Below are 17,114 nucleotides of genomic sequence, written 5' to 3'. Positions count from 1 at the left end.
ATAACCAATTGCATATATGTCTATTGTGTTTGGCTAAACCAAAAGAGGTTTATAGCCACAAAATACTAGAAGGTGAGATGTATAAAATAGGAACGATCTCACCGGTTTTTGCAGACGGCCAGGAGTCTCCAGGGATACTCTGTGTACACACAGGGAGGTAGCGATAGGAAGACAATACCCTGTCAAATCCCTCAAAAACTAACCATCATCTGATCCCCAGACTCCTGCCCTTACAAGGGCAGTCCACAGCTCACCCTATATTGCACATGCCCTGCACTTTCCCTTAGACGCTCTTCGAAGTGGTTTTTCCCTGTTTGTAACTTTCCTTATGTGTGTTTTAGTGCAGTGGTGGGATTAGCTTCTGCACAGTCCAATTCATTAGAAAGGGATAGGGGCAGGGCGAGCTAGGGTTTTTAGGTATCCTGCTCGTCACCAGGTGCGGAACCTGCCTAGGGACCGTCAGGAGTGTAGAGACACTGACTCAGGGGAGTGCAGGAGGTCTCCACGTCCCCGTTCCCTATTGCAGGGCCCTCCATTGTATCGGTTTCCCTATTGTTTCCCTGATCTCTGTAAATTCGCCCTGCTGGAGGCGGTGTATCCAGATACACGTGTAACTATTGAAATTCGCCTGCTGGAGGCGGTGTATCCGGCTGCACGTTTCATTGTTTAAATTCGCCCTGCTGGAGGCGGTGTATCCAGGGTCACGGGTGTCATAGAAATTCGCCCTGCTGGAGGCGGAGTATCCAGTCACCCATGACATCACAAGCACGAGGCAGAGAGACAGACTGAAACCGTACGTTTGCGGGCAGAGAGAGAATCGGAAACCGCACGTTTGCAGGCAAAGAGAGAAGCGGAAACTGCATGTTTGCAAGCAGAGCTAGAGAAACTTGAGGCAGACAAAGAGACAGCTGCTGCAATAGCTAAAGCAGAGTATTTGGAAGCTATGAAAGATCCTGATTCTGAGAGACACAGCAGCATTCTCAGACCAGATCTAGAGCAGCAAGATCCAGCGCAACGTGTCGCAGAGTATGTAGGTCAACATTCCAGCGTAGATGACAGCCCTGGTGCATCATATTGATCAGCCCATGCCGATTACCAACGATCCAACCCCAAGCTTCACTACCATAGGCGAGGAGACATCCAGCACAGAGATGTCGACTACAGCTACCGTTCCACTGAAAGGAAGGTACAGCTCCCATACCACCTTAAAGAGACACCTTCTTCACCAACAAGGCACCGCACAGGCTATACGGAGTCACAAGCGTCTTACAGGTATGGTGATGCACCACACACTAGACATGACTATTACACACCGGCTCATGCCAGCACTGACAGAGCCATCAAAGACCTTGCAAAGTTCCTTTCCCGCCAAGAACTGGTTACAAAGTGACTTGCAAAGTCCGGAACGCCATTCATGGTCTTTCTTGTGGTAAGGAGTTAGATCTCCTGGTAAAGTGGCTCGGAAGTGAGTCAGTCGAGCATGCCAAAAGACTGAGAGACATTAATGTAAAACATCCTCGCACAGCCCTACATAAAGTGTGGGAAAGACTTGATGAATGCTATGGGTCAGTAGAAGTCATAGAGAATGCTTGATATAAAAGAATTGCGGATTTTCCTAAGATAGGACCTAAAGGTTATCTAAAGCTTAGAGAACAGAGAGATTTATTGAATGAGTTGCAGGTTGCTCAGCAGGAAGGAGACTTGCCCGGATTGGCATTCTTAGATACCGCTAAGGGTGTCAATCTGATAGTACAGAAACTTCCTTACAACCTACAAGAAAAGTGGATTACATGTGGTTCAGAGTATAAACACAATCATAATGTATAATTTCCTCCTTTCACTGTGTTGATTTTGTCACCAAACAATCAAGGATTAGAAATGACCCTAGTTTTGATTTTACTCTGTCGTGTTCCACTGCCACTGGTGTCAAATCTGGTAAGACACCCGTGACAGTCCACAAAACTAACATTGATTCCACAAGCCCTCCTCACAAGGTGAATAAACCCCCTCCAGATGAGAATAAACCTCAGGATGTCAGTAAATATTGTCCTCTACACAAGAAACCACATCCCCTACTAATATGCAGAGCCTTCAGGGAGAAGTCTTTAGAGGATCGCAAAGGTTTCCTCAAGGAGAACAACATCTGCTTCAAATGTTGTGCCGCAACCTCTCACTTCGCCAGGAACTGTGAAGCTAGCATGAAATGTGCAGAATGCAGCAGCATGGATCACAATACAGCCTTGCACCCTGGATCACCTCCACGAGTGTTGTCGCAAGCAGAGGAGCACGATAGGAAGCAGAAGGACACTGAAGAAGACACCCCTGAGGTCAGCTCTAAATGTACTGAGATCTGTAGAGGACTCACAGGAGGAAGGTCCTGTTCAAAAATCTGCCTTGCCCGAGTCTATCCTGCAGGCCGCAAGGACAAAGCCTTCAAGATTTATGCAATCCTGGATGTGCAAAGTAACAGGTCTCTAGCCGGGTCCTTCTTCTTTGACAACTTCAGCATCGTAGGCCCTGGTTCTCTCTACACCCTGAGGACGTGTTCAGGTACCGTTGAGACAGTGGGGAGAAAAGCAACCGGATACAAAGTGGAGTCCATAGATGGCTAGACCTGCCTATCATTACTGACCATCCTGGAGTGCAACCAGATTCCTGACAACAGGTCAGAAATACCTTCACGGGAGGTGGCGACATACAGTTGTTGCCAAAAGTATTGACACCCCTGCAATTCTGTCAGATAATACTCAGTTTCTTCCTGAAAATGATTGCAAACACAAATTCTTTGGTATTATTATCTTCATTTAATTTGTCTTAAATGAAAAAACACAAAAGAGAATGAAGCAAAAAGCAAAACATTGATCATTTCACACAAAACTCCAAAAATGGGCCAGACAAAAGTATTGGCACCCTCAGCCTAATACTTGGTTGCACAACCTTTAGCCAAAATAACTTCGACCAACCGCTTCCGGTAACCATCAATGAGTTTCTTACAATGCTCTGCTGGAATTTTAGGCCATTCTTCTTTGGCAAACTGCTCCAGGTCCCTGATATTTGAAGGGTGCCTTCTCCAAACTGCCATTTCTAGATCTCTCCACAGGTGTTCTATGGGATTCAGGTCTGGACTCATTGCTGGCCACCTTGGAAGTCTCCAGTGCTTTCTCTCAAACCATTTTCTAGTGCTTTTTGAAGTGTGTTTTGGGTCATTGTCCTGATGGAAGACCCATGACCTCTGAGGGAGACCCAGCTTTCTCACACTGGGCCCTACATTATGCTGCAAAATTTGTTGGTAGTCTTCAGACTTCATAATGCCATGCACACGGTCAAGCAGTCCAGTGCCAGAGGCAGCAAAGCAACCCCAAAACATCAGGGAACCTCCGCCATATTTGACTGTAGGGACCGTGTTCTTTTCTTTGAATGACTCTTTTTTTCTCCTGTAAACTCTATGTTGATGCCTTTGCCCAAAAAGCTCTACTTTTGTCTCATCTGACCAGAGAACATTCTTCCAAAACGTTTTAGGCTTTTTCAGGTAAGTTTTGGCAAGCTCCAGCCTGGCTTTTTTATGTCTCGGGGTAAGAAGTGGGGTCTTCCTGGGTCTCCTACCATAAATTCCCTTTTCATTCAGATGCCGACGGATAGTATGGGTTGACACTGTTGTACCCTCGGACTGCAGGGCAGGTTGAACTTGTTTGGATGTTAGTCGAGGTTCTTTATCCAACATCCGCACAATCTTGTGTTGAAATCTCTTGTCAATTTTTCTTTTCAGGAATTTCACCTGCGCAATGTGGAGGGTGAGACCTGGTGCTGTGGAATATTCCAGAGCGGTAGCCAGCTCGTTGATGTAAATGTTGAAGAGCGTTGGTCTTAGGCTGCAGCCTTGTCTGACTCCACGGCTCTGCTGGAAATAGGCCGTTCTTCTGCTGCTCACACTCACACTGCAGAGGTTCTCGATGTAGGAGCTTTTGATAGCATCATAGGTCTTTCCTCCTATTCCGCTCTCCAGCAGTTTCAGGAATAAGCCTGGGTGCCACACCGAATCAAAGGCCTTTTTAAAGTCCACGAAACAGGCGTATATCTTCCCGTTCTTTGTATTGTGAACGTGGCTCTGAATGAGGCTGTGCAGGGTATAGATGTGGTCAGTGGTGCGGTGGTTTGGCATGAACCCTGCTTGGCTCTTGCTGAGGACGTTGTGCTCGGTGAGGAAACTGAGGATCCTCTTGTTCAGGATACTGTTGAACAGTTTTCCCAGGTTGCTGCTGACACATATTCCTCTGCATTATTCATTCTTTCATGTACACAGATCAGTCGCCCTGGTCCCTTTGCAGAGAAACAGCCCCAAAGCATGATGTTTCCACCCCCATGCTTCACAGTAGGTATGGTGTTCTTTTGATGCAACTCAGCATTCTGTCTCCTCCAAATACGGCAAGTTTAGTTTTTACCAAACAGTTCTACTTTGGTTCCATCAGACCATATGACATTTTCCCAATACTCTTCTGGATAATCCAAATGCTCTCTACAAACTTCATATGGTCCGGACATGTCCTTGCTTAAGCAGGGGGACACGTCTGACACTGCAGGATCTGAGTCCCTGGTGACGTAGTGTATTACTGATGGTAGCCTTTGTTATGGTGGTCCCAGCTCTATGCAGGTCATTCACTAGGTCCCCATGTGGTTCTGGGATTTTTACTCATTGTTCTTGTGATCACTTTGACTCCACGGGGTGATATCTTGTGTGGAGTCCCAGATCAAGGGAGATTATCAGTGGTCTTGTATGTCTTTCATTTTCTTATTATTGCTCCAACAGTTGATTTCATAACACCAAGCTGCTTACCTATTGCAGATTCAGTCTTTCCAGCCTGGTGCAGGGCTACAATTTTGTTTCTGGTGTCCTGTACAGCTCTTTGGTCTTCAAAATAGTGGAGTTTGGAGTGTGACTGATTGAGATTGTGGACTGGTGTCTTTTATACTGATAACAAGTTCAAATAGGTGCTATTACTACAGGTAATGGGTGGAGGACAGAGGAGCCTCTTAAAGAAGAAGTTACAGGTCTGTGAGAGCCAGTAATCTTGCAAGTTTTTAAGTGACCAAATGCTTATTTTCCACCATAATTTGAAAAACAAATCTTGCCAAATCAGACAAGGTGATTTTCTGGATTTGTTTTCTCATTTTGACTCTCATAGTTGTGGTCAACCTATGATGTCAATTACAGACCTGTCCCATCATTTTAAGTGGGAGAACTTGCACAATTGGTGGCTGACTAAATACTTTTTTCCCCACTGTAAATAGGGACAGCATTATAGTAGTTATATTCTTGTACAGTATTACAGTAGTTGTTTAAAAGCGACTAATAGTTGTGTATTTTCAGATATCTATGCAAAACTGAATCAAAATGATATACTGTACAATTTTTCAAGATAATTGATAAATAATTTTCCATCCTATTTTTTTTTTCTTCTGGCACATGACCAGCAGCATTTCTTTTATCTACAGTGTGCTCGCGCATTCCAGGCAGTGGATCACATGCCCATTTGTGTTTGCACCTGGGTGATTAGTGGCATGCTGGGGTTACAGAGAAACTTGTGAACACATGGTCTAGCCGGCACTATTTATATCAGAATTTCAAGGAACTCTTAGAGCTCAAATCTTTCGCACCGTCTATATATATATATATTTTTAGGCCGACGAATGTCACATAAAGCGCAAACATCTCTCATGTAGCTCAGATGGAAGGTGGACGCTTAAAGAGGACACATTGTCTGCTTGGGGTACTCCCGCACCGGGGCTGGATTTACACAATATAGGACATTGCTTAGCACACCTGATATCAACCATCCGATTCAGGTAATTGGGTTTATAATGACCTAACATTTGATATGTTGGATGTGGTTGTTTCCATTACTAGGTGCATTGACATAGCTATAGTGGGTGCGAATCTTACTGCCAGCCCCTGGGGCCTTATGGCTCTTCTATGACACAGAAGGGCCCAACTTTCCAAAATTAGTGCAAAATTGCTGCATTTTTACAAAATTGAGTTCCCATATACATAACACTATTTGCCAAGCAGATAAGACCCACGTAGCCAACATCGCTCATAGTTCAACCATGAATTGCTGTGGTTTCATATGTCTGGGTGTCATTTTTTGGCTTCAGGACCCTGGTATAGATTTTTCATTGTGTCCCTCAGCTTGAACTTATCCTTCTAAGTAGGTGCACATGGAGAAACTCGCATCTCGGTAAGGGATAATATATGCTCTTTTTAATGCCTGGTGACCACTTGTCTGTGCCACTACCATAGTCAATGTACATTGTATGAATTGTTGCTATTGGGGTTCATGACTTTCCAACAAATGTGATAACATTTCTATATGGGCTCTTTCAGACATCTGATTTTCACATATGAGTGCTATGCACGGTTTTTATGGACAACACTTGTACCTGAGATAGTCCCTGGGGCTGTGCACATGTCTGTGATTTTTCACAGACAAAGTTGTCCATGGAAAATCGAGGAGATATGTCCGAGAGTCAGCTCAAAATCGACAATGCAAGTCTATGGGTCCATGAAAAATCAACTGAGTGCGGTCCGATTTGTATGGATTGTCAGAATAGTGAAGTTGAAGAAGCTTTTTTTTTTTCTTTATTTTTCCACGTACTGTACAAGATAAACGGATGACACTCGGATCAAACTGTGATCAAAATAATCGGTCCATTTTTCTCATGCCTGAGAAGAACGGATGCCTGAATGAGACCTAAATCTGTATGAACCAAAACGTTTATTTCATAGTGTACCTATAGGACTTTGTACCCTATGTTATTATTAGGATCGCCAGCAGTCAGTGCACCAAGGCTTTAATAGTGCCCGGATGTACCTCTACCTGTGACAAAATCTCTATCACTGGGACTATTGTTCGTAAACCTACCATGCATCGCTATATCAGCACCAAAGTCCTGCTAGCGGAAGGAGAGGACAACCCGTTTACTAAACATTGCCGGAATTTTGAAGACATGTACAGGGTAGGTGATGGGTCCGTTTAGTTGTAATATTTGACTTTCATATTGCCATTTTATTTAGCTTTGACTTAAATAGGTTGTCCACTACTTTAGCATTGATAACCCATCAATGAGCAAATCAAGGAGCAAAACATCGAGAAACGTAAAACATAATATTGGCCCAGGATAGGTCATCAATATCTGATCAGTCGAGGTCAAACATCCAGCACACGTGCCAATCAGGTGCTACCAATGTCGGCGGCGGGCGCCCAGATATGCTCACTAGCGGAGTCGGCCGTCTTCTGATGGTGGCCAAGGCAGAGTACTGCACATCCGCCTCCTATTCAAATCAATAGGAGGGAGATGTGTAGTACCCTGCCACTATCAGAAAATGGCCAGCTCCGCTAGTGAGTATTTCCAGGTGGCAGGGACACCGATAGCAGCTCATCGGTGGGGTACCTGATGTCGGACCCCAACCGATCAGACATTGATGACCTATCCTGGGCCAATTTTACATTTTTAGATTTGTAGTTGTTTTTCTCTTTTTCTTCTATGAAGCATAACTTTTTTTCTGTTGCCACATAAAGGTTTGTTTTTCCCTCGACGACTTGTTGCCATTCCCTTTACCATATAACGTTCTAAAAAACAGGAAAATTTGATTTGAACTTTTTATTTAAATAAATATATACAGTATGTGTATATATATATATATATATATATATTGCTCAAAAAAATAAAGGGAACACATCCTAGATATCACTGAATGAGAAATTCCAGTTGCAAATCTTTTTTCATTACACATGTAGTGCATTGATGCATTGAGAGCAATAAAGCATAAAAATGATTATTGTAAATTAAAATTAATATCCCATGAAGTGTGATTGACTTGGAGTTACATTGTGTTGTTTAAGTGTTCTCATTATTTTTTTGAGCGATATATATATATATATATATATATATATATATATATTTTACAATTTTTCAAATCAGATTTTATACCTTTCCCCCAGAAGTTTCAACATTTTGATTGCTGTATAATGTAACACTTTGGTATTGCAGGATATGGGGAAAATATTGAAGTCCTATGTGAAGTACAGACACAGGCTGGGCTTCATGGGAGTACCAAGATGATAGCTGCCATAATATCCAATTGAAAGCCCCACAATCGCATTGTGGTGTGCAATGATAGGGCATATGTAAATGTACATCACATGTCATTTTGCTTCCAGACCATCCAGCTGGAGATTCAGAACCTAAAGGACCAGGTCCAGGAACTTCACCGAGATCTCACCAAACACCATTCCCTTATTAAGACTGACACAATGAGTGATATCATCCAGAAATCTCTGCAGGTGGATGTCCACATTGCCTCCGAATACTCATCAGTAGAAATTAAGAGGGCGGCGTTCGAAGAGGTGAGTACACTGATCCTCTGCTTCATGATAGTGGAGTATAAGTTTAGGACCTAAACCTTATGTAAGATGAAACCTCAGATTTGCAACTTTTTTTCAATGAAGTTGTGGTCAGAGACACATGAGGATCATTTTGTTTTTAAATGGAAGCCAACCCATCAGTTAGCTGAAAGCCGTTCCTGGCAATGTACAGAAATGGGCTGGTTCCAGTGCCATAAAATGGCCCTAAAGTGCTGTAGTGCAGACAAGATATGAGTCATACATGACGGCATTATATTTAATACTAGCTGAAGAGCCCGGCGTTGCCCAGGCATAGTGACTAACTTTGGTTAGTTATAACAAATAATAATGATTATATTGCACATAAATTGTCGCTGTATGTCATCTCCTCCTGTATATAGTGTATACCTGTGTGTCATCTCCTCCTGTATATAGTATATACCTGTATGTCATCTCCTCCTGTATATAGTATATACCTGTATGTCATCTCCCCTCTATATACTGTATACCTGTGATACCGGCAGGCACGCGGGATGCAGTGACGAGACGCGAGACGACTTTATGCTTTTGGTAATAACTTTTTATAAGTATGGATCAGGTGACTAGTCTAAGCAACCAAACAGGTAACAGGGATTGTCCTCACAGGGACTCAGCACAAGCAAACACAGATATACAGGAACATGGCTACCCCGGCAAAGGCCGGTCACTATAAGGCCGCGGTATGGCCGACTACGGGTCCTTAGCTGTATAATGTCACTTATCCGTCCTGACGTCCTCGGCGTCCTGGGTGATGGTTCTTCGGCGTAGCAGCCGCTGGGCCCAGCTGCTGAAGATCTGGCGCAGTCTTCGAGCGTTCCGACGCTCAGGCGAAGCAGGGGCACAACAGGCCCCGGAAGAGTTCCTGGATGGATGGGCCGCAATCCCCGGACGGGGGTAAGCGGTCAGAAAAGGCAAGCAGCCAGCGGCTGTAACAAGGGGTCCGCGGCGGGCAACGGCCCGACTCTTGCCACGGACTCGAGCAGGGAACTAGTGGCTGCCGTCTGCAATGAACTGGCCATAGCCGCGGTCGGAAGCGGGGTGGCTACGGGCAGCGTGGGGTAGGCCGCGGGCTGGAGTGAGGCGCGGGCTGGAGTGTGGCGGCAACAGCCGCGGGCGACCGCGGGCAGGCCGCTGGCGTGGGCCGTGGGCAGGCCGTGGGTTGAGGCAGAGCAGCGGTTCTCTGACGGCCGACTCGGCGCCGTCCCTCTGCCATCCGGTGTAAGTGTCCCTCTTGCTTCTGTCATCCTCTCTGGCCTCTGTACATCGCTCTGGCTCTCACACACTCCCACGGTCTCCTACTCCTTCTTCCCCGTTCTGCTGACTCACTGTGACTCGCGTTCTCCTCCCTTTTTATGTCGGCTCCTCCCCCAGCCCATCTGTCAGTCTCAACGGTCCGGCCCTGAACTCTGTCCCCCGGAAACAACCTGCCCTGGAACCTAAATGACGGGCCCCTTGGTTCCGGCCCGGACACTCGACGGGGTCCACTTCTCCCACACTCCTGTATGTCATCTCCCCTGTATATAGTGTATACCTGTGTGTCATCTCCTACTGTATATAATATACTAGCTATGAACCCGTTCTATGCCCGGGTGGTAAGCATTTTTATTGGTATATGGTCTCCCATCCTGGTATGTGCTGCCCCCCTCATATTCTGGTATGCATGGTACCCTCACCCCCCCAATCCTGGTAAGCATGGCACCCTATTCCTTATCCTGGTATGCATGGTACCCCTTTATCCCTATCCTGGTATGTATGGTCCCCTCACCCCTCTATCCTGGTATGCATGGTCCCCTCACCCCCCAATCCTGGTATGCATGGTCCTCTCACCCCCCAATCCTTGTATGCATGTCCCCTCACCCCCTATCCAGGTATGCATGGTCCTCTCCCTCCCGTATCCTGGTATGCATGGTCCTCTTACCCCCATATCCTGGTATGCATGGTCCTCTCACCCCCCCATCCTGGTATGCATGGTCCTCTCACCCCCCCTATCCTGGTATGCATGGTCCTCTCACCCCCCTATCCTGGTATGCATGGTTCTCTCACCCCCCCATCCTGGTATGCATGGTCTTCTCACCCCCCAATCCTGGTATGCATAGTCCCCTCACCCCCCAATCCTGGTATGCATGCTACCCCTCACCCCCCAATCCTGGTATGCATGGTCCCCTCACCCTCCTTTCGTGGTATGCATGGTCCCCTCTCCCTCCTTTCGTGGAATGCAAGGTCCCCTCACTCCTCTTTCGTGGTATGCATGGTCCCCTCACCCCTCATTCTTGGTATGCATGGTCCCCTCACTCTCCTTTCGTGGTATGCATGGTCCCCTCACCCCCCTTTCATGGTATGCATGGTCCCCTCACCCCCCCTTTCATGGTATGCATGGTCCCCTCACCCCCCTTTTGTGGTATGCATGGTCCCCTCACTCCCCTTTCCTGGCAGCATCTCCTGTGTGTCATCTCCTCCTGTATATAGTATATACCTGTATGTCATCTCCCCTCTATATACTGTATACCTGTATGTCATCTCCCCTGTATATAGTGTATACCTGTGTGTCATCTCCCCTGTATATAGTGTATACCTGTGTGTCATCTCCTCCTGTGTATAGTATATACCTGTACGTAATCTCCTCCTGTATATAGTATAAACCTGTATGTAATCTCCTGTATATAGTATATAACTGTATGTCATCTCCTCCTGTATATAGTATATACCTGTATCTCATTTCACCTGTATATAGTGTATACCTGTGTGTCTTCTCCCCCTGTATATAGTATGTCATCTCCTACTATACTGTATATAGTAAATATCTGTATGTCATCTCCCCTATATATATTATATACTTGTATGTCATCTCCCTTGTATATAGTGTATACCTGTATGTGATCTCCCCTGTATAAAGTATATACCTGTATGTCATCTCCTCCTGTATATAGTATATACCTGTATGTCATCTCCCCTGTATATAGCATATACCTGTATGTCATCTCCTCCTGTATATAGTATATACCTGTATGTCATCTCCCCTGTATATAGCATATACCTGTATGTTATCTGATCTCCCCTGTATATAGTATATACCTGTATGTCATCTTCCCTGTATATAGTATATACTTGTATGTCATCTCCTCCTGTATATAGTACTAGCTGAAGAGCCTGGCGTTGCCTTGGCATAGTAACCAACTGAAGTTACTTATAACAAATTATAATGATTTTATTGCACATAAAAACATTTCACATCATATATTCAACACTACAGATTTGCAACACAAATTAAACGATTACCCAAGTATTGATAGTATTGATTTTATTTTCAACTCATTCAAGAGCCTTTTGATAAACACCATGTGTATCTGTGTATCTAACCCTATCCTGTGTGATAATGTCTGCTGAGCTGTGTACCTAATCCTCTCCTGTGTGATACTTTCTGCTGAGCTGTGTGTTACTGACTGCTCAGCCGTGGATCTAATCCTATCCTGTGTGATACTGACTGCTGAGCAGTGTATCTAATCCTATCCTGTGTGATACCATCTGCTGAGCTGTGTATCTAACCCTATCCTGTGAGATACTGACTGCTGAGCCGTGTACTTAATCCTATCATGTGTGTTACTGACTGCTCAGCCGTGTACCTAATCCTATCCTGTGTGATACTGACTGCTGAGCTGTGTATCTAATCCTATCCTGTGTGATACTGACTGCAGAGCCATGTATCTAATCCTATTCTGTGTGATACTGTCTGCTGAGCCGTGTATCTTATACTATTCTGTGTGATACTGTGTGCTGAGCTGTGTATCTAATCCTATCCGGTGTGATACTGTCTGCTGAGCCGTGTATCTATTCCTATCCTGTGTGATACTGACTACTGAGCTGTGTATCTAATCCTATCCTGTGTGATACTGACTGCTGAGCTGTGTATCTAATCCTATCCTGTGTGATATTGACTGCTGAGCCGTGTGTCTAATCCTCTCCTGTTTGATACTGACTACTGAGCTGTGTATCTAATCCTAATCTGTGTGATACTGACTGCTGAGCCGTGTACCTAATCCTATCCTGTGTGATACCGTTTGCTGAGCCATGTATCTAACCCTACCCTGTGTGATACTGATTGCTGAGCCGTGTACCTAATCCCATCATGTGTGTTACTGACTGCTCAGCCGTGTATCTAATCCTATCCTGTGTGATACTGACTGCTGAGCCGTGTATCTAATCCTATCCTGTGTGATACTCACTGCTGAGCCGTGTATCTAATCCTTTTCTGTGTGATACTGTCTGCTGAGCCGTGTATCTAATATTATTCTGTGTGATACTGTGTGCTGAGCTGTGTATCTAATCCTATCCTGTGTAATACTGTCTGCTGAGCCATGTGTCTAATCCTCTCCTGTGTGATACTGACTGCTGAGCTGTGTATCTAATCCTATCCTGTGTGATACTGGGCTCCCCCTGCAGTCTGTGTCAGAATGTGGTCTGTGTTGGCACGCTAATAAATTGTGTTATTTCCAGCTTTACAGAAGGACGATAACACCATAGAAATGATAAGAATAACAGGCAAAATTGTTTGGTGAATTGGAACACGCTGGGTTAAAATTTCGCCTCACAACAATTTCGCCCAGCTTTGCTCGGGAATAGTAACTAACTGTGGTTAGTTATAACAAATTATAATGATTATCCTCCATCCCATAGTCCAGTGCCAATATACCCATCACACATCCTTCATCTCATAGTCCCATGCCCATATACCCATCATACATATTCTCCATCCCATAGTCCAGTGCCAATATACCCATCATACATATCTACGATCCCATAGGCCCGTGCCAATATACCCATCATACATATCCGCCATCCCATAGTCCCGTGCCCATATACCCATCATACATATCCTCCATCCCATAGTCCCGTGCCCATATACCCATCATACATATCCTCCATCCCATAGTCCCATGTCCATATACCCATCATACATATCCTCCATCCCATAGTCCAGTGCCCATATACCCATCACACAACCTCCATCCCATAGTCCCGTACCCATATACCCATCATACATATCCTCCATCCCATAGTCCCATGCCCATATACCCATCAACCTTTATGACATCATCGTCGATACACACACACACATACACTCATTTTTATATATAATAAATATCTAATCTAATATATATATAATATCTAGTATATATTTCACAGGCACATCTGCTTGACCACAACAGATTACACAGCCTGTGTTGCCCATAGCAACCAATCACTAAGCATCTTTAATTTCACCAGAGCTGTTTAAAAGATGAAAGCTGAGCTGTGATTGGTTGCTATGAGCAACAATTTTCCCGCTCCACAACACCTCAGCAGACACTGACCGGGTGGGAGAAATCTAGCATCCCTGGGAACACAAGCTCCCAGCCATTGTCTGCCCCACAGAAAGGAGCAGAGAGCATATGACAGAAATGAATCAACCCCTCCTCTATTACTGCCAGGCTCTATTGTTACCGGCGTAAAAAAATCGCATCATCAGAATCCTTACACAGAGCCATACTGCTAGGTTACATAACAGCACATCTCCAGGAACTCCCTGCTCAGCGCCACCCAGCTCGGGACTATGGAATGGAAGATGTGTGATGGGTATGTGGGCACGAGACTATGGGATGGAGGATATATACAATGGGTCTATGGACACGGGACTATGGGATATATGATATGTATGATGGGTATATGGGCCCCGGACTATGGAATAGATGATGTGTGATGGGTATATGGGCACGGGACTATGGGATAGATGTGTGATGGTACATGGTCACTGGACTAATGGATAGAGGATGTCTCATGGGTATATGGGCACGGGACTATGGGATGGAGGATGTGTTATGGGTATATGGGCATGGGACTATGGGATGGAGGATATGTATGATGGGTATATGGGCATGGGACTATGGGATGGAGAATATGTATGATGGGTATATGGGCATGGGACTATGGGATGGAGAATATGTATGATGGGTATAAGGGCACTGGACTAAGGGGTGGAGGATAATCATTATAATTTGCTATAACTAATCACAGTTACTTACTATACTCGAGCAACGCCGGGCTCTTCAGCTAGTATGTATATATGTGTATATGTGTATTAGATATTTATTATACGGGGGCTTGCGTGTGGAGTGAGTTTGGCTATATGGCGTGGGCAGGGCTTGATACACACACACACATACATACATTCACTCAGTTTTATATATATAGATTTCTGGATTTTTTTTTATTCCAGATATGGGAGGAAACGTATCAGAGAGTTGTAAATGAGCAGGAAATTTATGAAGGTAAGATTGCTTCAATTGTTGTTTTTTTATGCACATGTTGTGGTCAGATCGCAATTTTGGAAGAATCGCAGCCTGACTGCCATATGTGAATAACGCCTTATGGGTATGTGCATACTAAAGGAACAGCAACACTGGAAAATTAACCACAAAACTCACGAATAATAGAAAATCAGCAATTGAGAAAATCATAAAACATAACTTTTAATGTAACGAGATAAAAGCTACCACAAGATGTAGTGAAGATAAAACACAATAGATCTAATTGTCACAGACTATAACAAAGAGTGTTCGCATAAGTCCCAAAACTGACTACAAAATGTATATACATGTGACTATTCCAAGTCCCAAAGTTTGAGAAGACTGGACAAAATAACATTGGTCCAAGACAATGAAATTTGAGGACCAAAATCTGCCAATGAACAGCTGCCTTGTAGAAGGTAATAAATGAAAACAATTTTCTATAAAGAAAAGAAAATACCCTGTACTGGGGACAAAGGTGAGACCTTTATCTTCTATGGTTTTGAGTCATGATGAATTCAATGTCTTGAAGAATGGTCTCACCTTTGTCCCCAGTACAGATTTTGACTTATTTCGGTCTGTGAAGGATTTAAATCTATTTTTGCGCAAGGTACGTTGGAGGAAGTTTTTTCTTCAACAGGATACTCGTACTTGTGTTGACATGGTGATACCATTTGATTTATTATCTGATGTACGCTTATTGAATAGTATTGGGGAAATGAATCCTAATGATTTGGGCAAGGGTCCTTTTACGGACTTAAAAAATAAGAGGATTAAAATGCTTCCTCCCACTGGAAATATCTCTGCTATTGATGTGTTTGAAAACTTAAGCCCCCGTTACACACTGCGATATTGCTAGCAATATCGCTGTAAAGTCACCGATTTTGTGACGTTGCAGCGATATTGCTAGCGATATCGCTGCATGTGATACTTACCTCCGACCGGCTCCCCGCTGCTCATCGTTGGTCGCGCGAGAAGCTCCTGGACCATTTCTTGTCGCGCTTCCTGTGGCGTTGACGAGCGAGGCGTGGAGGCGGGCGGGAGAACGTCAGGATTGCCGCGTCTGACAGGTAAGTAGCGATCCCCGTCCCCAGCGATGTGAGATCTGGTGAGATCTGCCTGTGTGGCAGCTCACTAGCGACCACTTAGCGATGCACCAGCGATCCATATCGTTGTCGTGATCGCTGGTGCATCGCTACGTGTAACGGTACCCTTAGTCACACAAGACTTGAAATCCTTACATGAAAAAAGATATTTTCAAAATACAATTGTACTAAAGCAGAGATGAAGGTTATCAATAGGCTTGAGCAGGATGACCACATTGTCATTAAACCCTCAGACAAGGGTAGCAATGTGGTTATCCTAGAGTCTACACATTATCTTAAGATGTGTGAGACACTTCTTGGAGACAGGGGGAGTTATGAAATTTTGGCCCATAATCCTACATCTGAATATTTGGTTGAACTTAAGGACATCCTGGATGAAGGTCTTTCTATGGGGGTCATTGATAAAAGTGAATTTGACTTTCTAATGCCAAAAGATGCAGTTGTGGCTACATTTTACTGCTTGCCGAAACTATACAAGGGTCTTTCTCCCCTAAAAGGAAGACCCATTGTGTCTGGAATGGGCAGTGTGAGCCACAATATTGGCATCTATTTAGATTGTGTCCTTAAACCATTTGTTGCCTCTCTACAATCCTTTGTACAGGATACTCCTGATCTCCTTCAGAGACTAGAAGGACTATGTGTGGGCCCTGAGGTCAATTTGAGCAGTATAGAAGTCGAGGCCCTCTACACCTCTATACCCCATGACAAGGGGTTGGAAGCAGTGTTGTACTTCCTTAATACTAGAGGATGTCAATATCGGACCCATAGCGAATTTGTTATCAAATTACTTTGGTTCTGTCTCACCAAGAACTTTTTCCTGTTTGACCACAAGATATACCACCAGCTCAGGGGCACCGCCATGGGGAGCCCTTGTGCCCCCACGTATGCTAACTTGTTCCTGGGCTGGTGGGAGTAGACTCAGGTCTTCAGGAGTAGTCTTGATACAGCTGGACAGATTGAGCTATGGGTCCGGTATATAGATGACATCTTGGTACTGTGGAGGGGCTCAGTTAATAGTTTTTCGGATTTTGTTGACATCTTGAACCATAATGATTGTGGTCTGTTCTTTACATCTGTTATTGACCCATCCTCATTGTCATTTTTGGATATTTTGATTCAAAAGAGAAATGATGGTACTCTCACCACTTGTACTTATAGGAAGCCCACAGCTACGAATTCGCTATTGAATTGGGATAGCAGTCATCCGATACATCTAAAACGTGGGGTACCTAAATGCCAGTACCTCAGGA

General features: G+C 44.5%; 1 protein-coding gene across 1 annotated transcript in view; it reads left to right on the top strand.

The window, feature by feature from the left end:
- Positions 1-17,114, top strand: part of RNF207 (ring finger protein 207) — a 152,829-nt gene that overhangs the window by 125,433 nt on the left and 10,282 nt on the right. Inside the window, exons 12-16 of the mRNA XM_073561684.1 lie at positions 172-181; positions 491-512; positions 6,844-7,011; positions 8,217-8,402; positions 14,689-14,740. Coding sequence (XP_073417785.1) covers positions 172-181; positions 491-512; positions 6,844-7,011; positions 8,217-8,402; positions 14,689-14,740 — 438 coding nt within the window. The remainder of the gene's footprint in view (positions 1-171; positions 182-490; positions 513-6,843; positions 7,012-8,216; positions 8,403-14,688; positions 14,741-17,114) is intronic.

The sequence above is a fragment of the Dendrobates tinctorius genome, unplaced genomic scaffold (assembly GCF_039654945.1).
Source record: "Dendrobates tinctorius isolate UK_male_01 unplaced genomic scaffold, ASM3965494v1 ptg000326l, whole genome shotgun sequence".
Taxonomy (NCBI): Eukaryota; Metazoa; Chordata; class Amphibia; order Anura; family Dendrobatidae; genus Dendrobates; species Dendrobates tinctorius.
The sequence above is the reverse complement of the archived record's forward strand: the minus strand, read 5'-3'. Positions and strand labels throughout refer to the sequence as shown.